The 14,466-nt window shown below is 41.3% G+C and overlaps 1 protein-coding gene across 9 annotated transcripts in view; it reads left to right on the forward strand.

Moving 5' to 3' along the window:
- The first annotated feature begins 632 nt into the window (after positions 1–632).
- Positions 633–14,466, forward strand: part of EPB41L5 (erythrocyte membrane protein band 4.1 like 5) — a 59,246-nt gene continuing 45,412 nt past the window's right edge. For 4 of the 9 annotated variants that reach the window (XR_012836158.1, XM_075757009.1, XM_075757013.1 and 1 more), the window contains exons 1-3: positions 777–979; positions 1,986–2,170; positions 12,553–12,657. Coding sequence is in view for 7 of the 9 variants with exons in the window: in XM_075757009.1 (XP_075613124.1) it covers positions 1,991–2,170; positions 12,553–12,657 (285 nt within the window). In the remaining 2 variants the exon portion in view is untranslated. The other 5 variants (XM_075757010.1, XM_075757011.1, XM_075757016.1 and 2 more) reach the window with 5 other exon arrangements.

Below are 14,466 nucleotides of genomic sequence, written 5' to 3' on the forward strand. Positions count from 1 at the left end.
CCTTTGTAACTGCTGTGGCAATGCCACTGAGCGGGGCTTTTCCCGTTACGCTGGAATAACAAGTAAGAAAAATGATAGAAGTATAGAACACTGGAACAAACTGTATTTGTGTTTGCCAATGACATTAGATTACAAACTGCATTTTGTCATCATAATCTTCACTGCATAAATACTAACAGTGTTAGTTTGTGGCCAGTTCCGCTTTATTTAATATATTGCTACAGTTGTCCTTTCAGGCAGCATTTAGAGAGACGATTTTCTTCTAAACTAGATGGTTTTAAGAGTGCGTTTGCCTGAGGCTCCTTGTTGCTGCTGGCCAGCTGAGGGAACCTTCCACTACTACTGTGTTAGCAAAAAATCCCACAAATTTTTGCGAATTAATTTGAAAGCCATCCCGAAGGCTGAAAACGAAGTGCCACCCTGTTAGAGCGTTTCCCGATCGCTGCCGTCGCCCGGCCCCTGTCCGCGGTGGGCGCCAGGCTCCACGCCGCGCTGCCCGCGCTGCCGCCCGCCTCTCCCCCCCCCCAGGCAGCACGTGGGCCCCGCCGCCCCCCGCGGCGGCCCTTCGCCGGGCGAAACCACCTGGCTCGGGGCGGGGGCGCCCCTTCTCCGCTGGAACCCGCCCCTTTAAAGGGGAGCTGTCCGCACTGAGCGCCGCCAACCACAGTACGCTGCTTACCGTCCGCCCGCCGCTTTCCTTCCCTGCCGCCTCGATCTCCGTCCCTACGCTGAGCGGGAAAGAGCAGCGGCGGAAGCCGCCAGGTGAGTAAGCGTGGACAGGAGGAAATGGACGGCGAGTCGTCGCCCGTTTAAGGGCCTCCCACATCGCTCCGCCATGTTCGGAGGCCCGCCCCCTCCCGGGGGCTCCCTCACCGCCCCCCGCCCGCCCCCAGGGCCTTGAGGAGCCGCCGCGGGGACGCGCTCCCGCCGCCCCCGGCTCCGCCGCTCCCGCCGCCCGGGCCGTGGGGCCGCCCGCCAGGTGAGCGGCCTCACGGAGGGTCGGCGGTGCCCGAGAGGCCGGGACCGCGGCGGGGGAGGGCGCGCCGCGACCCCTGAGGCGAGGCCGCCGGGGAGGCGGGGCAGGAGCGGGGCCGCGGGCCGGGGTGGAGGCGGACGCTGGTCTTTGGGCGTTATGTAAGGGCGGGGGGGGGGCTGGGGCGGGGGGCGCCCGGCGTGGCCTGGGGAGGAGGATTTGAGCGGGGTGGGGGCCGTTCCCTGCCGGCTCCCCCGCTGAGACGGCCGGGCAGCGCCGGGTTTCGGCGCGCCGTGCTCGTGGGCCGGGTTGCTCTCCGGGGAGACCGGCCGGTTGTGGGGTTCAAGCCTTGACTCATCACCGAGCTTCGGGTGTTCGCGGCGACCGGGGACCCCGGTGGCGGGAGGCGCCATCCCGGTGCCGGTGAGCGGCTGAGCGGCCGCCGTCCCTTGCGCCGGTGGGGAGCCTCGGCACAGCTGTGGCTGCAGAGAGACGGGAACTCGCCTGTGTGCACAGCCTTTCCTTGAAAGGCTCAGCACCAGAGTCCCTGGTCTGTAAGAGAAGTTCTAGGGCGGGAAGGGTCGTTTAAAACTTTTTTTTTTTTTTTTTAAATGAGAGAAATGGAGTATGTCAGCCATGGAAATAGTTGGCAGTATGTTGCTTTCTAGCTTTGAGAGAACATCACTATCTCATTGAAGAGTGCAGTAGCGTTTGTATTAATTAAAGATTGCAGTTAACTGTATGGTGTATATACGATTGCTGTTTTACCCCAAATGCACTTTCAGGTCATCCTAAAAATCACCCCAGCTACCATCAAAGGTTTGCGCTGAGTTTTTTTTCAAAGTAGCCAAAGACTGTGGGTATTGAAATCCAAAGTAGTGAAATGGACGTTTGAATCTCTAACAGTTCTTTAGCAAAGTCTGGCATTTTCTAAGAACTTTAAATGCGGGCTATTATTTTTTTTGTGAAAAACTAACATTAACACATTCTTTTTCTGTCTTGGATTTCGTAGCAAAGATGCTGAGCTTTTTCCGTCGAACCCTTGGACGGCGGTCTATGCGTAAGCATGCAGAGAAGGAACGGCTAAGAGAGGCCCAAAGAGCTGCAACCCACATCCCTGCAGCTGGGGATGCAAAATCCATCATTACTTGCCGAGTAGCACTGCTGGATGGAACAGATGTCAGCGTGGACTTACCGGTAAGAGTGATGCAAATTTGTTTTTTAAATACTGTTGGCTTGTGTCAATCTGATTGTGCTCTTTGCTATTTACAAGTTGGGTAAAGGCTTATCTATTTGTCATAGCAATCGATCCTGTGATTTGATGCCCACTAAATTACTGGTCATAAAAAGGTACTGAAAGAATAGTTAACTTAGTTATTCACTGAAACTAGAACGTGTTTTGTTAGATGTTGTTGTGCCTTATACATTGAACACTTTTAGTGTGTTACTGTTATTGTGCCAAGGCTTAACTTAGGGAGGGTAATGTTTTGGATGAATTGGATTTTCTTTTCAGTGAGCTATGTATGTATCTTGAGAAGGAAGGTAAATCGCTTGGTGTAGCTGTTGAAGAGGAGGGATGAGCAGAAGTACTAGCAGTAATTTCTGTGTGGGTTTTGTTTGTTTTGATTTTGTGTCAGGGATAGATGCAGTGTTTAACACTAACTTGAGAGGGGAGGGGAAGAGAAGAATTCTACTTCCTTCCCCTCCTCAGGGCAGATTGTATAGCAGGGATTGTCTCATAGCATAGTGCTTTATTTGGAGTGAGGTGTTAGCCACTGTTTTACATTTCTAAAGCTCCCTTAATATACATGTGTCTGTTCTGCTCTGCTTAATTATATACCTGATTTTGGCCAACAGGATGAACAGTAGCAATACAAGTGATGTGCTCTGTTTTTCCATTACCATGTGTTATTGTTGTTAGTGACTTGTTTTGAGCTCACATAGCTGAGTTAGGAATCTGTGAGTCTGCGAGACCTTCTGACTAGTTCTGTAGGATTTTTGGCTGTGATAACAGTTGCGCTGACATTGGAGCTGCTGGCTAGAAACAGCGAGCGGAGCAGCCATTGTTGAAATGGCTTTTCTTTTCTCTCTTTCTTATTTTAAGCACAATTGTAGAGTGTTTATAAAAGTTAGGTAGTCTGAGGGAGGCTCAACTTGTTACAGTATTGAGTGGTGGTGTTGACATAGTGAGCAGAAGTAACTCTTGCGGTATCCAGAACCCAAAGTAATCTAGAGTTAAAGAAATAGTTTGGCATCTTTATTTGCAAAATTATTATACAGATAGGTGTTTATAGAGGGCAGTAAAACTAATTTGTACATCTCTTAAACAATGTAATGAACGTACCCAGTGCTGCTTAGTGCCTGGGATGTTTGATTTGAGGCCAGGAATGCCCACAAACACTTTATAGCAAGAGTTACACTTAAAAAGTACTCAAGTTTAAATTGGTGTCTCCACACAACCAGAGCAGTAATCTTTGGAGCTGAAGTTGGCTCTGTAGGCAAATTCCTGGCGCCTCTAACAACATTTCTAAGGCTTTGAGGAGCATAAATTGAACCTGAAGAGGTGTCGTGACCTGCCATTTGGACTGTAAAACTTAGATCAGGGTGCAGTAGTAACTATTTATTTCTATGGGAAACTTTTTTCATTCTTGCTTTTTTCTTTATAAGCCAATATAAAGATGTCTGTAGACATCTAAGTTATGAGTAACAGTAAACAAATATGCTAAATCAACATAGCTAGATGCAGTAATTACAGTGCATCATCAGTGGCTGACATGTACCAGTTCCTTTGGTGATTAAAATACAATAAATTAAAAGTAGATTAAATGTTTCCTTTCAGACTCCTTAATGTGTGTGTTCTTGTGTCTCCGCTTGCATCATTCATATTTTGGGGTTGACTCTTAAAGAGGAAAGAAAAAAGCAAGGAGGGGAAGACAGGGAATGAAGTGGAAGGTACAAAACCCTGGCAAAACAACATTGCTTTCTAAAATCTAAAGCTAAATTAAAAATACATGTGTCTATATACAGATTTTTTTTCTTTTACAAAAATTTTCCTTGAGAATCATTGTCCTCTTTGAGCAAAGGCCTTTTCCAAGACTGGTTCTGTTACTTTGTTGGCAGTAGATTTGGTTTAAAATGAGCTCTTGTTATCTCAAAGAGGTGCCCTCCGGTCTGCCAGTTCAGTTGCACGTAGTCCCGTTGTCTACCTACGTTCTGTGAAATTGTTTTATTTAAAAAAAAAAAAATAGCAGAAAGTGTTTCTTAAGACTGAATAACTTAGCAAACCGGTTAGTTCACAGCCAGAGAAAGAGCTGTCTTGGCAGGAATGAATGCTGTACCTTTTTTAATCCATGGCCACATAAATACTTTACAGTGGCATAAGTTGTTGCTGCCACAGGAAGAAAAGATGTTGCTTTCATTATTGCATTTGTCCTTGTTTTCGCATAGCCCTTGGCAGAAGAAACATTTTTTTGGCAGCCAGGCAGTAAGCTAAGTCAAAAAATGCTGTGGCTGAAAATAATCAGTGTAATTGTTACGTTAGTTTCCAGCTGGAGCGATTCTCCAATCTGGTTCCCCATGTGCCTCCCCAAATGTGGTGAAGAAGCATTTAGAGGTGGTATCAGGCTTATGCTTGTTTAAAATGCTTGTTGAGCTATATACCCTTACAGTGAATTTGCTACTGAAAGAAGAGTATTCTGGAGTTCATATAGTTCAATCTCAGATTGCTGAATTTCTGTTTAAATTTAAAAAAAAAGTTAAAAACCCCACCACAGAGAACATTATCAGGTAAGCCAAACGTGTTTCAGAGTCTCTTTAAGCAGCAAAGACCGATATTTTTACGAATGTTGTTAATGAGACAGAAGGGACATGCTGTAAATGATACAGTTGAGATTAATTTATTAAACACAGAGCCAGGATTTGAGCAGTAACTCTGCTTTTTGTCCACTGATCTTATCTATGATGTCTGTCAAGCCACTTAATCTGTGTACTTTTCTATTTCTTCTGTAGTTTTTAATTACAAAATTGTCTGATTTGAACTGTTCATCAAAGCTACAGTCCTATGCAGTACATAGACTGGATTCTTTTTAAGAATCTACTTGCTCTGGAGCCATGTCAATGACAGTGTTATGTATACTATTTACTGTCTCTTTGGTATGTTCAAAATGGGAGGCATGAACTTTATGTGAGTTATCAGTGTTATGTTGGGGCAGATTGAAAAGTGTGGGGTTTTTTTCCCCACCTTCATCTCAGATTCTAAAGTTGTGTTTTGCCCCGACAGTTTTCCTTGTCTATTAGCACTTTTTTGAAGCTTTATGTTGGTCCAAATGCATTTAATAATTTTAACAGACTTGTGTGCTTAGTGAAACACTGAGAAGCTTGTATTTTTTTACCTATGAGAAGTTTTTTTATAAAATATATGGTGTCTGTTGACTGTGCTGCTGTTGATGTTTGTCATACCTGCTGTTTTACTATTAACTTACCTCAAGTTCAGCTTTGGACAAAAGTCAGATTGTGCTTTTTCTTCTAATTGTTTGATCCATGGGTGGAGTATTTGCATAGTGGTATGAGCAGTGAGAGGACAAGAGCTGTTTTGCTGACATCCCATACCTTACTTTTAATCCTGTTCCCATGCAAAACTAAACTCCATCTTCCCCCACTGCACCTCTGGATTTCCCAAAAGCGGTGAACAGTACCTGAAGACTCCATCAGCTCAGTCATACCAGCCTGGGCTCCTAAGGGAACACCTCAACAGCTGGAATACTGGCTCTTCTGGGGAGGAGGCGGCCATCATAGCAGTGTTTTTCCTTGAAAGTTGTTTTTAATTGGAGTCACCAACAGCTTATGAAATACTAGTGAACAGAAATGTTTGTCAAGAATTTCAGATAAAGTGCTGTTTTGAGTACTGGAGTGCTCCAGAGGATTTTTAAATCAAAAGATCTAAAAACTGAATATTTGTTGTAGAGATAGTCAATTCTACGCTATTCATAGTAGTAATTGGGAGAGGGGAAAGATATTCTAGATAAATGGGAAAAATGGCAAGATAAATAATGTGAATTAAATTACAGGGATACACTTGGAATATGCACCTTTTTTAAAATTTGTGGACAGCTTTCTGTGGGGGAACAAGGTCAGCCTTACAGTAGCAACAGATAGTAAGTATGGGGTCTTACAGAAACAGCACTGTGCTTCGTGGAAGCCAGGGGTGTTTCAGTAAAAAAACCTGACCCTGCTTAACCCACAATTTACATAATCTTCTCATGGATAATAGAGCGTTAATTGTATTCCAGTTTCTGTACGTGCAACCTAAGTTTTAGGCAAAGGCTAACTAGTGGTGTAATGTGAAAGACACAAATTATAAGAATGGATGTTCTCTGAGTAGTTTTTAATCTTAGAATATTCCTTACTTATGCATGCATGAAATTTAATAATGGTGATTGCAAAACAAGGTGGTTTTGTCCTTATTATAATGAAGTATCATTAAAACAAATTCTTATATAAACCAGTCCCAGAACTCTGTGGAATAGCAGGAATTAGCTAAGCTGTTTACAGTTTTAGAGTAATGCTTACCAAATAAGATAAAAAGGACTCTATTTGCAGTGATTATTTCAAATAAAATTAAGAAATCTATCTGGAATGCCAAAAACATGTCCAGCAAACTGTTAATGAGTGCTGATGACTTTTTGTGTGGATCCAACTACAAGATCAGAGATGTAGTGGGATAGTTGTTTTTACTCAGTAATCTTTTTTTTTTTTTTTTTCTTTAAGCTTGTAGAATATTTGTGGCTACTTGCTGAATATTTCTAGCTGTAAATATGAAATACAGAATGTCATCCGTGGCACAGATGCTGATTAGAAAGAAAATCTAGTAATGCTAAAAATGTTGGAAAAATCAGTCTTCAAGTAAAATGAGTAATCTCAGTGTTCAAAGCTGGCTTTTAAATTTCCAAAATAAATCTTAGCTGACAAAAGTAATGAGTAAATAAATATTTGCGTGTGCGTTAAGACTATAAAGTTGTGGATTAAAACTTTTTCCCATGTGGTCTTTGTCTTAAACTGTTGAAATGCTTTTGGCTATTTGCTTAAACTACTGAAAGACCTTTAGGGGACTGAAACTGGAAAAAATCAATCCAGAGCTGGGTGTTACAAAGCAGAGGTGCTGTCTGTGTGGTGTAAGGGGGCCCGAGCTGTAGTGCAGGTTGATCCAGTGCTTCCTGGGGCGCCAGATTTAAATGCATATTGAGATTGAATGCAAGACATACATAGTACGTGCCGAGTTGTTTCAGCACTTCTGAGCAGCAGCAGAATCGCAGACTGCCTGTATGGAGTCGTGCTGGGAGCCCAGTTGTTTTGGGTTGATGGCAAGTGAGCATTTCAGGTTTGCTGCGATGAACGATGGATGCCCTGGTGCGGCTGGAAAAGGAGGAAGGGAGCAGCTGGAAGTGAGCTGCAGCTGCTATCAGAGCGATTTGTTTGGCCTTCAGTGTACGGCCGAGTGCTTCTGGGGACGGTGCTGCAGGCTGGTTTAGTTGCCCAAAGGTTTAGCATTCCTATCTCGCAGCATAACAGCAAATTTTGTCTGAAGCCCTGCTTTCCCACTGAACTGCCCCTGGAAAGAGCTCAAAGACTGAGCTCTTAACCAGAGACATACGCTCTTAACCAGACTACTCCTGAGAAACCTGCAGGTGGAACACCAAATAAAACTGAAACGTTTGAGAATATACCGGAGGGAGGTATTTAATCTCCAAATCTTAATGCTGGACAAGGGGTTTGGATATATTCTGCATGAGAAAGAACATTAGGAGATAGATTCAGAAATTGATTAAATCAAATGTGTAACTAGAAGATACAAACTTTCTGGGAGAGGAAAAGAAAGAGACTTCTGGCAAAAGAAACTGACAAGTACAAATGTTTCGAATCTTTATCTTTTTATGTATAGGGACAATAAGCCTGAGCACAGTACATTAAAATCCTAATTCTAATAAAAGTACAGTTATAATGGGTATTGAATTCTTTATAAGATTTTTGGGAGATACCTTTTTCTTTCTCCAGAGAATAACACAACAAAATGTTTAATCCCAAATGTTTATCTTCCTATATTTGGGAGAGATTAAGTAAATAGAAGAATTGTTAAGTTCTGCCTCTGGAGCTAGAAATTATTCTCTGCAGCCTTCCAACCTGCAGGGCTTTTTACTCGTTACAAGAATATATGGTGCATGTTGTCAAAGGCTGGGGATAAACCAGAGAGAGAAGCAGAACTGGTGTTTTGCTGCCAGCAGCGTCTTCAGATGGAGGAGAAAATTCACTGGGGAGTTTGGAAAAGTTATTTGAAAGATTGATGCTTGAAGTTTGAGGAGAGGAGTAACTCCATTTGTAGATCAGTACTTAAGGCCATAAGAAGATCAGGGTGATACAAATAATGTGTACTTCTAACACTGCCATTGTAAAGATAAGGGGGTTTGACCCTCCAATTCTCCAGCAAACCTTAATGGTGTTAACTATAGATACTGTTTTCATGATATCGAGATGAAATCTTTTTCCCTTAGGGCTCACTGTTGGAGATTTCCCATGGCTTATTTTTTTGAAACATGTCATTTGGGAGAAGGGAGAGTAACTTCATAAAAAATGGACAGGCTCATCTGCTGCTCTCACACTGCCACGGTCTGCAAACGTGCACAGGTGACATCCTAGCAAGGGGTAGCTGTAAATCCTGAATAGGGGTCCCTAGCTTCTGCAGGGGGTTTAATGGGGTCTTCTGAGGAAACCGGTATGAATATGAATGGTAACCCTCCTAATGAGTTGGCAAAAACCATGAAGGGAGATTTTTGCCCTTCAGTAACTACTGAAGACAATAGCTACCATTAATTATTAGTAATAAGTAACATTAACATAATCACTTGAAGAAATCTGACAGAAAAGTGCAGCTCCAAAGACACAAGGGATAAGGTGTCCCATGAAAGTAAAGCCTATTCATCTCTTTTTTCAGAGTTCATGGGATCCCCTTTTCTTCACATAGACAAGAAATAAAGAGAAAAATCCTTTTCTGATAAGCATTTTAGTTAGTAAATTCATTAGGTGGGCTTCTTTGGTTTCGTTTTATTTTCTTCCAAGTTTTGGAAGGTTCAAGTACTTCACTGTGATTAAAAACCTGATAAAAACCTGAAGTAGTGAGCCATTCAGCTGGACCCTGCCCAGCACAAGGGTCCCATCCCCAGCTGTTGTAAGCTAGTGTTGCTTCACAGGTGCTGGTCTGTACTGGCTGCTGCTAGTACTGAAAATGGCTTTTAGATCAGACCCGCAAGTTGTGGAGCACCAAGTTGCTGCTGGCTTATGCTCTTGAATGTGTGTCCATGAAGTAACCTTTACCTCTGAGACCATGAGAAGAAGGGTATAAACACTGCCTCTGGTTTTAGGCAGTACTGAGATGCCTGAGCCAAGGTGGATGTCTCTGTATCACCTCATCCCAGCGATGAAGGGACAAACCAGCCTGCCCAGGTGAACACCGGAGTTGGCTTTACCCATCCCTGCTGCTGAGCTACCGGGGTTAAGTCCAGCCTTTGTAACACCTACTCAGCCAGCAACTGCAGTTAAAAGCAGCATGAGATGTCAGTAGGACATAGTTGGGAGCATCCCTTCCATTCAGGGGCGGGGGGAGGAGGGGCACGATTCATACCAAAGCAATCAAAAGATGCTTTTATCTCATTCCAAAGTGTGGCAAAACCCCTAGATGCCCTGCCCTACATAAGTGATATATTTTATTTAAGTTTCCCAGTTCAGCTGGTGACTCTCCTGCTGTGAGATGTTTGCTGTTGCCTCCTACCACAGTATAGCAAACTGTAAATCAGGTAGTCGGGTTTTACAGAATTACAAACTCGCGAGGAGTTTAATTTCTGCCCTAAAGGGAGGACCGGACACTGGCTGGAGTGCTTGTGAGTGAAGTCGTTAATAGTTCATTGGTAACCATTAAGCAGCCTGAAAATATTTGTGCTTTGAGAGGAACCTGAGCTCTGCTGCAAGGAAAAGAAAAGGTGGGGGGGGGGGGGGAGCATGGGGTAGTAGCAGGATAAAATGTCAGTTAAGATGAATGTTGCCATTAGAGAGCTATGGTAATTTTTCACCAGAAAATGTAATAAAAGTGTATCATTGCTATGCCTTTCAAAAGAAACCTTGAGATCGCAATTTCTTGAATATAAAGAAATTGTTTGATTCCTAAGAATTGACTGGTTACAAAGTAATATTTTTGGTTGCCGTTTGTTTAAATATAAGGAGGATGGATTTTAAGGCTTTAAGAAAAAATTTGAATTAAACATTAAAGCATTTGTGAAACTTTTGCTGACTCGTGCCAAATACAACCACTGACAGTTTAAGTCATATGCAGAGTATTGCATAATTAATTCCATGTTGACAGCCTTGGTGATTTAAGTCAGCAAATGACCATTAGCCCTGCATATCTTTCCACAACCACTCCAGCGCTCTTCTTCAGGGACTTTCTCCCACATTAGTCATTCTGGGTCCACTTGATCTTTGAGACCTTTGTTGAGATTACCAAAAAGGTGAACATGCTCTAAAACTAATTTGACACTGCAGAATTTTGAACAATAATGAGGTTTGGTGGTTGGTGGTGTGAGGTAGTACATGTAGTAATTCCAGGCTCAAGTTGAAGTGCTCCATTGCCTGTCCCCAGGAGGGAATTTGAATGGGATAACTGGTTAATTACAGTTTTAAGAGATGACTTAGGAATTGTGAAGGATCTACAGTGTTCTGCCCAATAAGGGAAGTTTTTTGTCCAGTTTTAGACAAGGTGCTGAAAGCTTAATGCAAAATAAAACATTTTTCTACTTTTGCTGTTGCATTAGTACCTTTTACTGGTTAAGCAAATGATCTCCTGTGCTGAGAGAAAATAGCAACATCTCAATGCCCTGCTCTTTCAAGAAGGATGCTACAGACTCAAAACAGTGGAAGAAATGCGTGGTTGGTGATTTGGTATGTGTAGGTGATTTGCGTTAAGGTTTCTCTTAGGAGAGTCTTGCTTGTGTTTAATAAATCTGTTGTTGCCTGAGAAGTACTTTTTCTTGAAGTCAACATAAGAAACTTGCCCTGAATGAGTTTGATGAAGTCTACATCTCAGCATTTTCATTATACAATGTTTTATAGGTGCTATGTGCATGTGAAGTTGCCTGCTGGTGTAATTGCCTTGTATTCTCTCTACCTCCCCAAATACTTGGAAATAAATAACTGTGGGAGAACTTGCTTAGGCAGGTTCGGTTTACAGACTTTTCTTAGATTTTACTTTGGGCTGTGAAATGTCATATTGGATTTAACTAAAGCATAGAGTAAACCAATGATTACAATTGCAAAGCTGAATATAAAATATTTGAAGATCAAGTTAGAGGAAGGTGGCAAAAATTATGCATGCTGCTTTTCTTACATGGATATGACACTGTGATTAAACCAGATTATTTCTGAGAATAAGAATTCTGGCTGGCCAGGAATTTTGAGGGGTGGACTAACTGTCAATTAGTAGCTTACTATAAAATATGCTTAGAAGGTTAGTCCATTTCTCAAGTTGTGAATGTATAAATATTAAGATAAAAGATTGCAAGATGGATAGTATTATGGAAATGGAGAAATACTTAAATTGCTTGCAGAGTAAGCATAAATCCTTTGTGCATTTCTTTGCATTTAAAAATAATTCTTCTCAACACCATGACTTGTACTCTGATCTACTAATAATTTATTAATGTATTTTTATAACTTTTAGGCATCTCAGGTATTACCGCTAAGCTCTTCTTTCAGTGTATTACTATGGAGTTCATAGCATGAAAAATGTATGTTGCGTAGAAACTGCCCAGTGCTATTTATGTGCCTTCTCTTTAAAAACAACTGTTTAATTTTTTAGATCATCACTGTAAAAATGATGTTTACTTGGGGCTAAAGCTAAGTTTTTTCATAAATTATGCATGAACATATGCAGTGGCTTTTTGCACCTACAAGTGAGTTTTATAAACTCACTTTTGTAGATGCATTATCTAAGTACTATTTGTTAAAGTTGTTTGCCCCAGCCTGTTTCCTGTCAGTTGTTAAAAGACTTGCTAATGGAATGCTATAGCCTGATTCAATATGCTTTGCTACCTGCTTCAAATCTGGTGAATTGCCTAGATATCACATAGTAATAAATTCTTAAGCAAATTGCTATACTTTATTCTGAAAAATTTTCCAGTGCATTAGTCGTTGCAATTGTGTACTTAGCTATATTTCCAGTTCAATAGAACTTTGGTAAGGAAAACCTAAAAGGGGCGATGATGAAATGACATTTTAACACTGTGTTGTGCAAGTCATTGTTGCTATTTTCCAAAAAAGGACATTATGCAAGTCTTGTAAGGATAATATGTGTGCTTTTCCCTTTCAGAAAAACAGCCATCAAAAAATAGGAGAGAAAAAAATAATTTCCACGTTATCTTTTCAGAAGCTTAATTTTGGAATTCTCTTACTTTTGGAATTACAATATAAAGTATGCCTAGAAGACAGTAGATGCTACAGTAAATCTACCTGCGAAGTCCTAAATCCTTTTATATTTTCAGAAAAAAGCCAAAGGGCAGCTCCTGTTTGAACAGATCATGTATCATCTGGACCTTATTGAAAGTGACTACTTTGGATTAAGGTTCATGGATTCTGCACAAGTGGCGGTGAGTAGCGGTGCTCTTCCCCCTTCCCCCCCCCCCCAAGTTAAATCTTAACATTGACAAAAATGCTATACGAAAGCTGTCTTTTTTGAGTTGTGTTTTGTGCAGAAGCTCTGTGGTGTGTTTAAGTGACCATTCTAACATATTATAATGCTGTTGTCTCTTCCTTTCTTGTCTTTCTTGTCTGGGTTCCTGTCTCCCCTTCAGTTATCCTTAGGCAGGCTGGACCAGTAGGAACCCAGAGCCTGGCACATCACGTAGAAATTCTTGATGCTGCTGATGCAGAGAGGAAGGGGCAAAACTAGAGCATGCACTTGGCTCTTTTACTGAGTGAAGAAAGTTTTCTTGTGCTAATGCCATTAACTTTCTCATCAGCAAAAGTAATCTTTTTAATGGTAAAAATGGCAAAAAACTCCCCAAGCTTGAATCTTGGAAAGAAGCTGACAGCTTTGGACACTGTTATCTACCCCAAAGCACACTTACAACCTGATGGCTTCTTTTCAGAATTACTGCCATCAAGTTTTATGCTTAGCTTGTATTGTAAAGAACATTCTCTTCTGAGAAAATAATTTGTGTTCAGCACCTGAAGCAAACTTCATCACTAGCAGGATTAGCTGCTGGGCTGCAGTTTCCAGTAGTGAAAGTGGTCTTAAACCTCTTGCAGAACAGAGACGTTTAAAATAAAGGAGGAAAAGACTGTTACACTAACAGAGGGATGTCATTCAGAAGCATGCATACCTCCTACCAACAGAAATTAGAAAACAGCCCATTGCATACCATTTTATATTTATAAAAATCATGTTAACTATGTTAAGCTTGTGCAGTCTACAGTGTTGAGTATTGGTAGTGAATGGCTCCATTGCATTTATCTTTTTGCTTCAGAAAAAAATAATAAACTGTATGTTTTAGGTATCCTAACTCAATTTCTGCTGTGTGCTTTATGAAGTATTTCCATGTTCCTCTAAGATCTCGTAAGAGTTCAGACTGGGTTAGTTATAACTAGTGAAACTCTCTCTATGGTAAACTCTTTTCTCTTACTGTCCTGTTATCAAATAACAGCATTGCATCTTGAAATGGGGAAATAAGAGTTAATCTTTTCTGTCTCAGTAATAGCTGGTGGCTTGCTTTAGTCCAGCAAATTGTTACTTCCAATGCAGACAGCACCCGATTGAGTATTTGATACTACATAATCTACCAGGTACAACTGATTTCAAATTTTGTTTGCTTCCTTTTCTTAACTATGTGTGACTGAAAAGAGGCAGAGTAGAGATAACAATCTGTTTAAACTGGACTTTAATGATACACTCTGTGTAACGTAGCAGAAAAGATTGCATTTTGCCAGAAGAGCTGAACACAACAGCCAGAGATAACTGCTTTAAGAAATGAAGAACTGTTGTGATGGCAGCCGTTCTTGCAAAGAGGAGTTGGCACATTCTAGCAGAAACCCAATCTGCAGTTGGAAACAAAGGCAGAGACCAATCAAGTGACTTGTCAAAGATTATTCAGGAGACCTGTTAAATAAACAGTGTAAGAATCCAGTCCTTTACTGTGGACAGAATTGTCCACTGGCTCTGAAGGAGATAATCTTTCTGCTACCCAATTTAAATCTAAGTATATTGCCTTACTAGCTAATTGCACCTGACGGTATAAAAACTCTAGCAAACTAGCAACATGTAGTTAAACAAAAAATTGAGAAATTCCCTGCTTGTTTTAACAACAAATTTGTTTTCACTAGATTAATTTTGATCAACTGAAGGATAGCTTCTTTCTTCTTTTGAGCTGCTTAAATGATTAGTAGTTAGGTATTTAAGT

This window comes from Balearica regulorum, chromosome 6, assembly GCF_011004875.1.
Source record: "Balearica regulorum gibbericeps isolate bBalReg1 chromosome 6, bBalReg1.pri, whole genome shotgun sequence".
Classification (NCBI taxonomy): Eukaryota; Metazoa; Chordata; class Aves; order Gruiformes; family Gruidae; genus Balearica; species Balearica regulorum.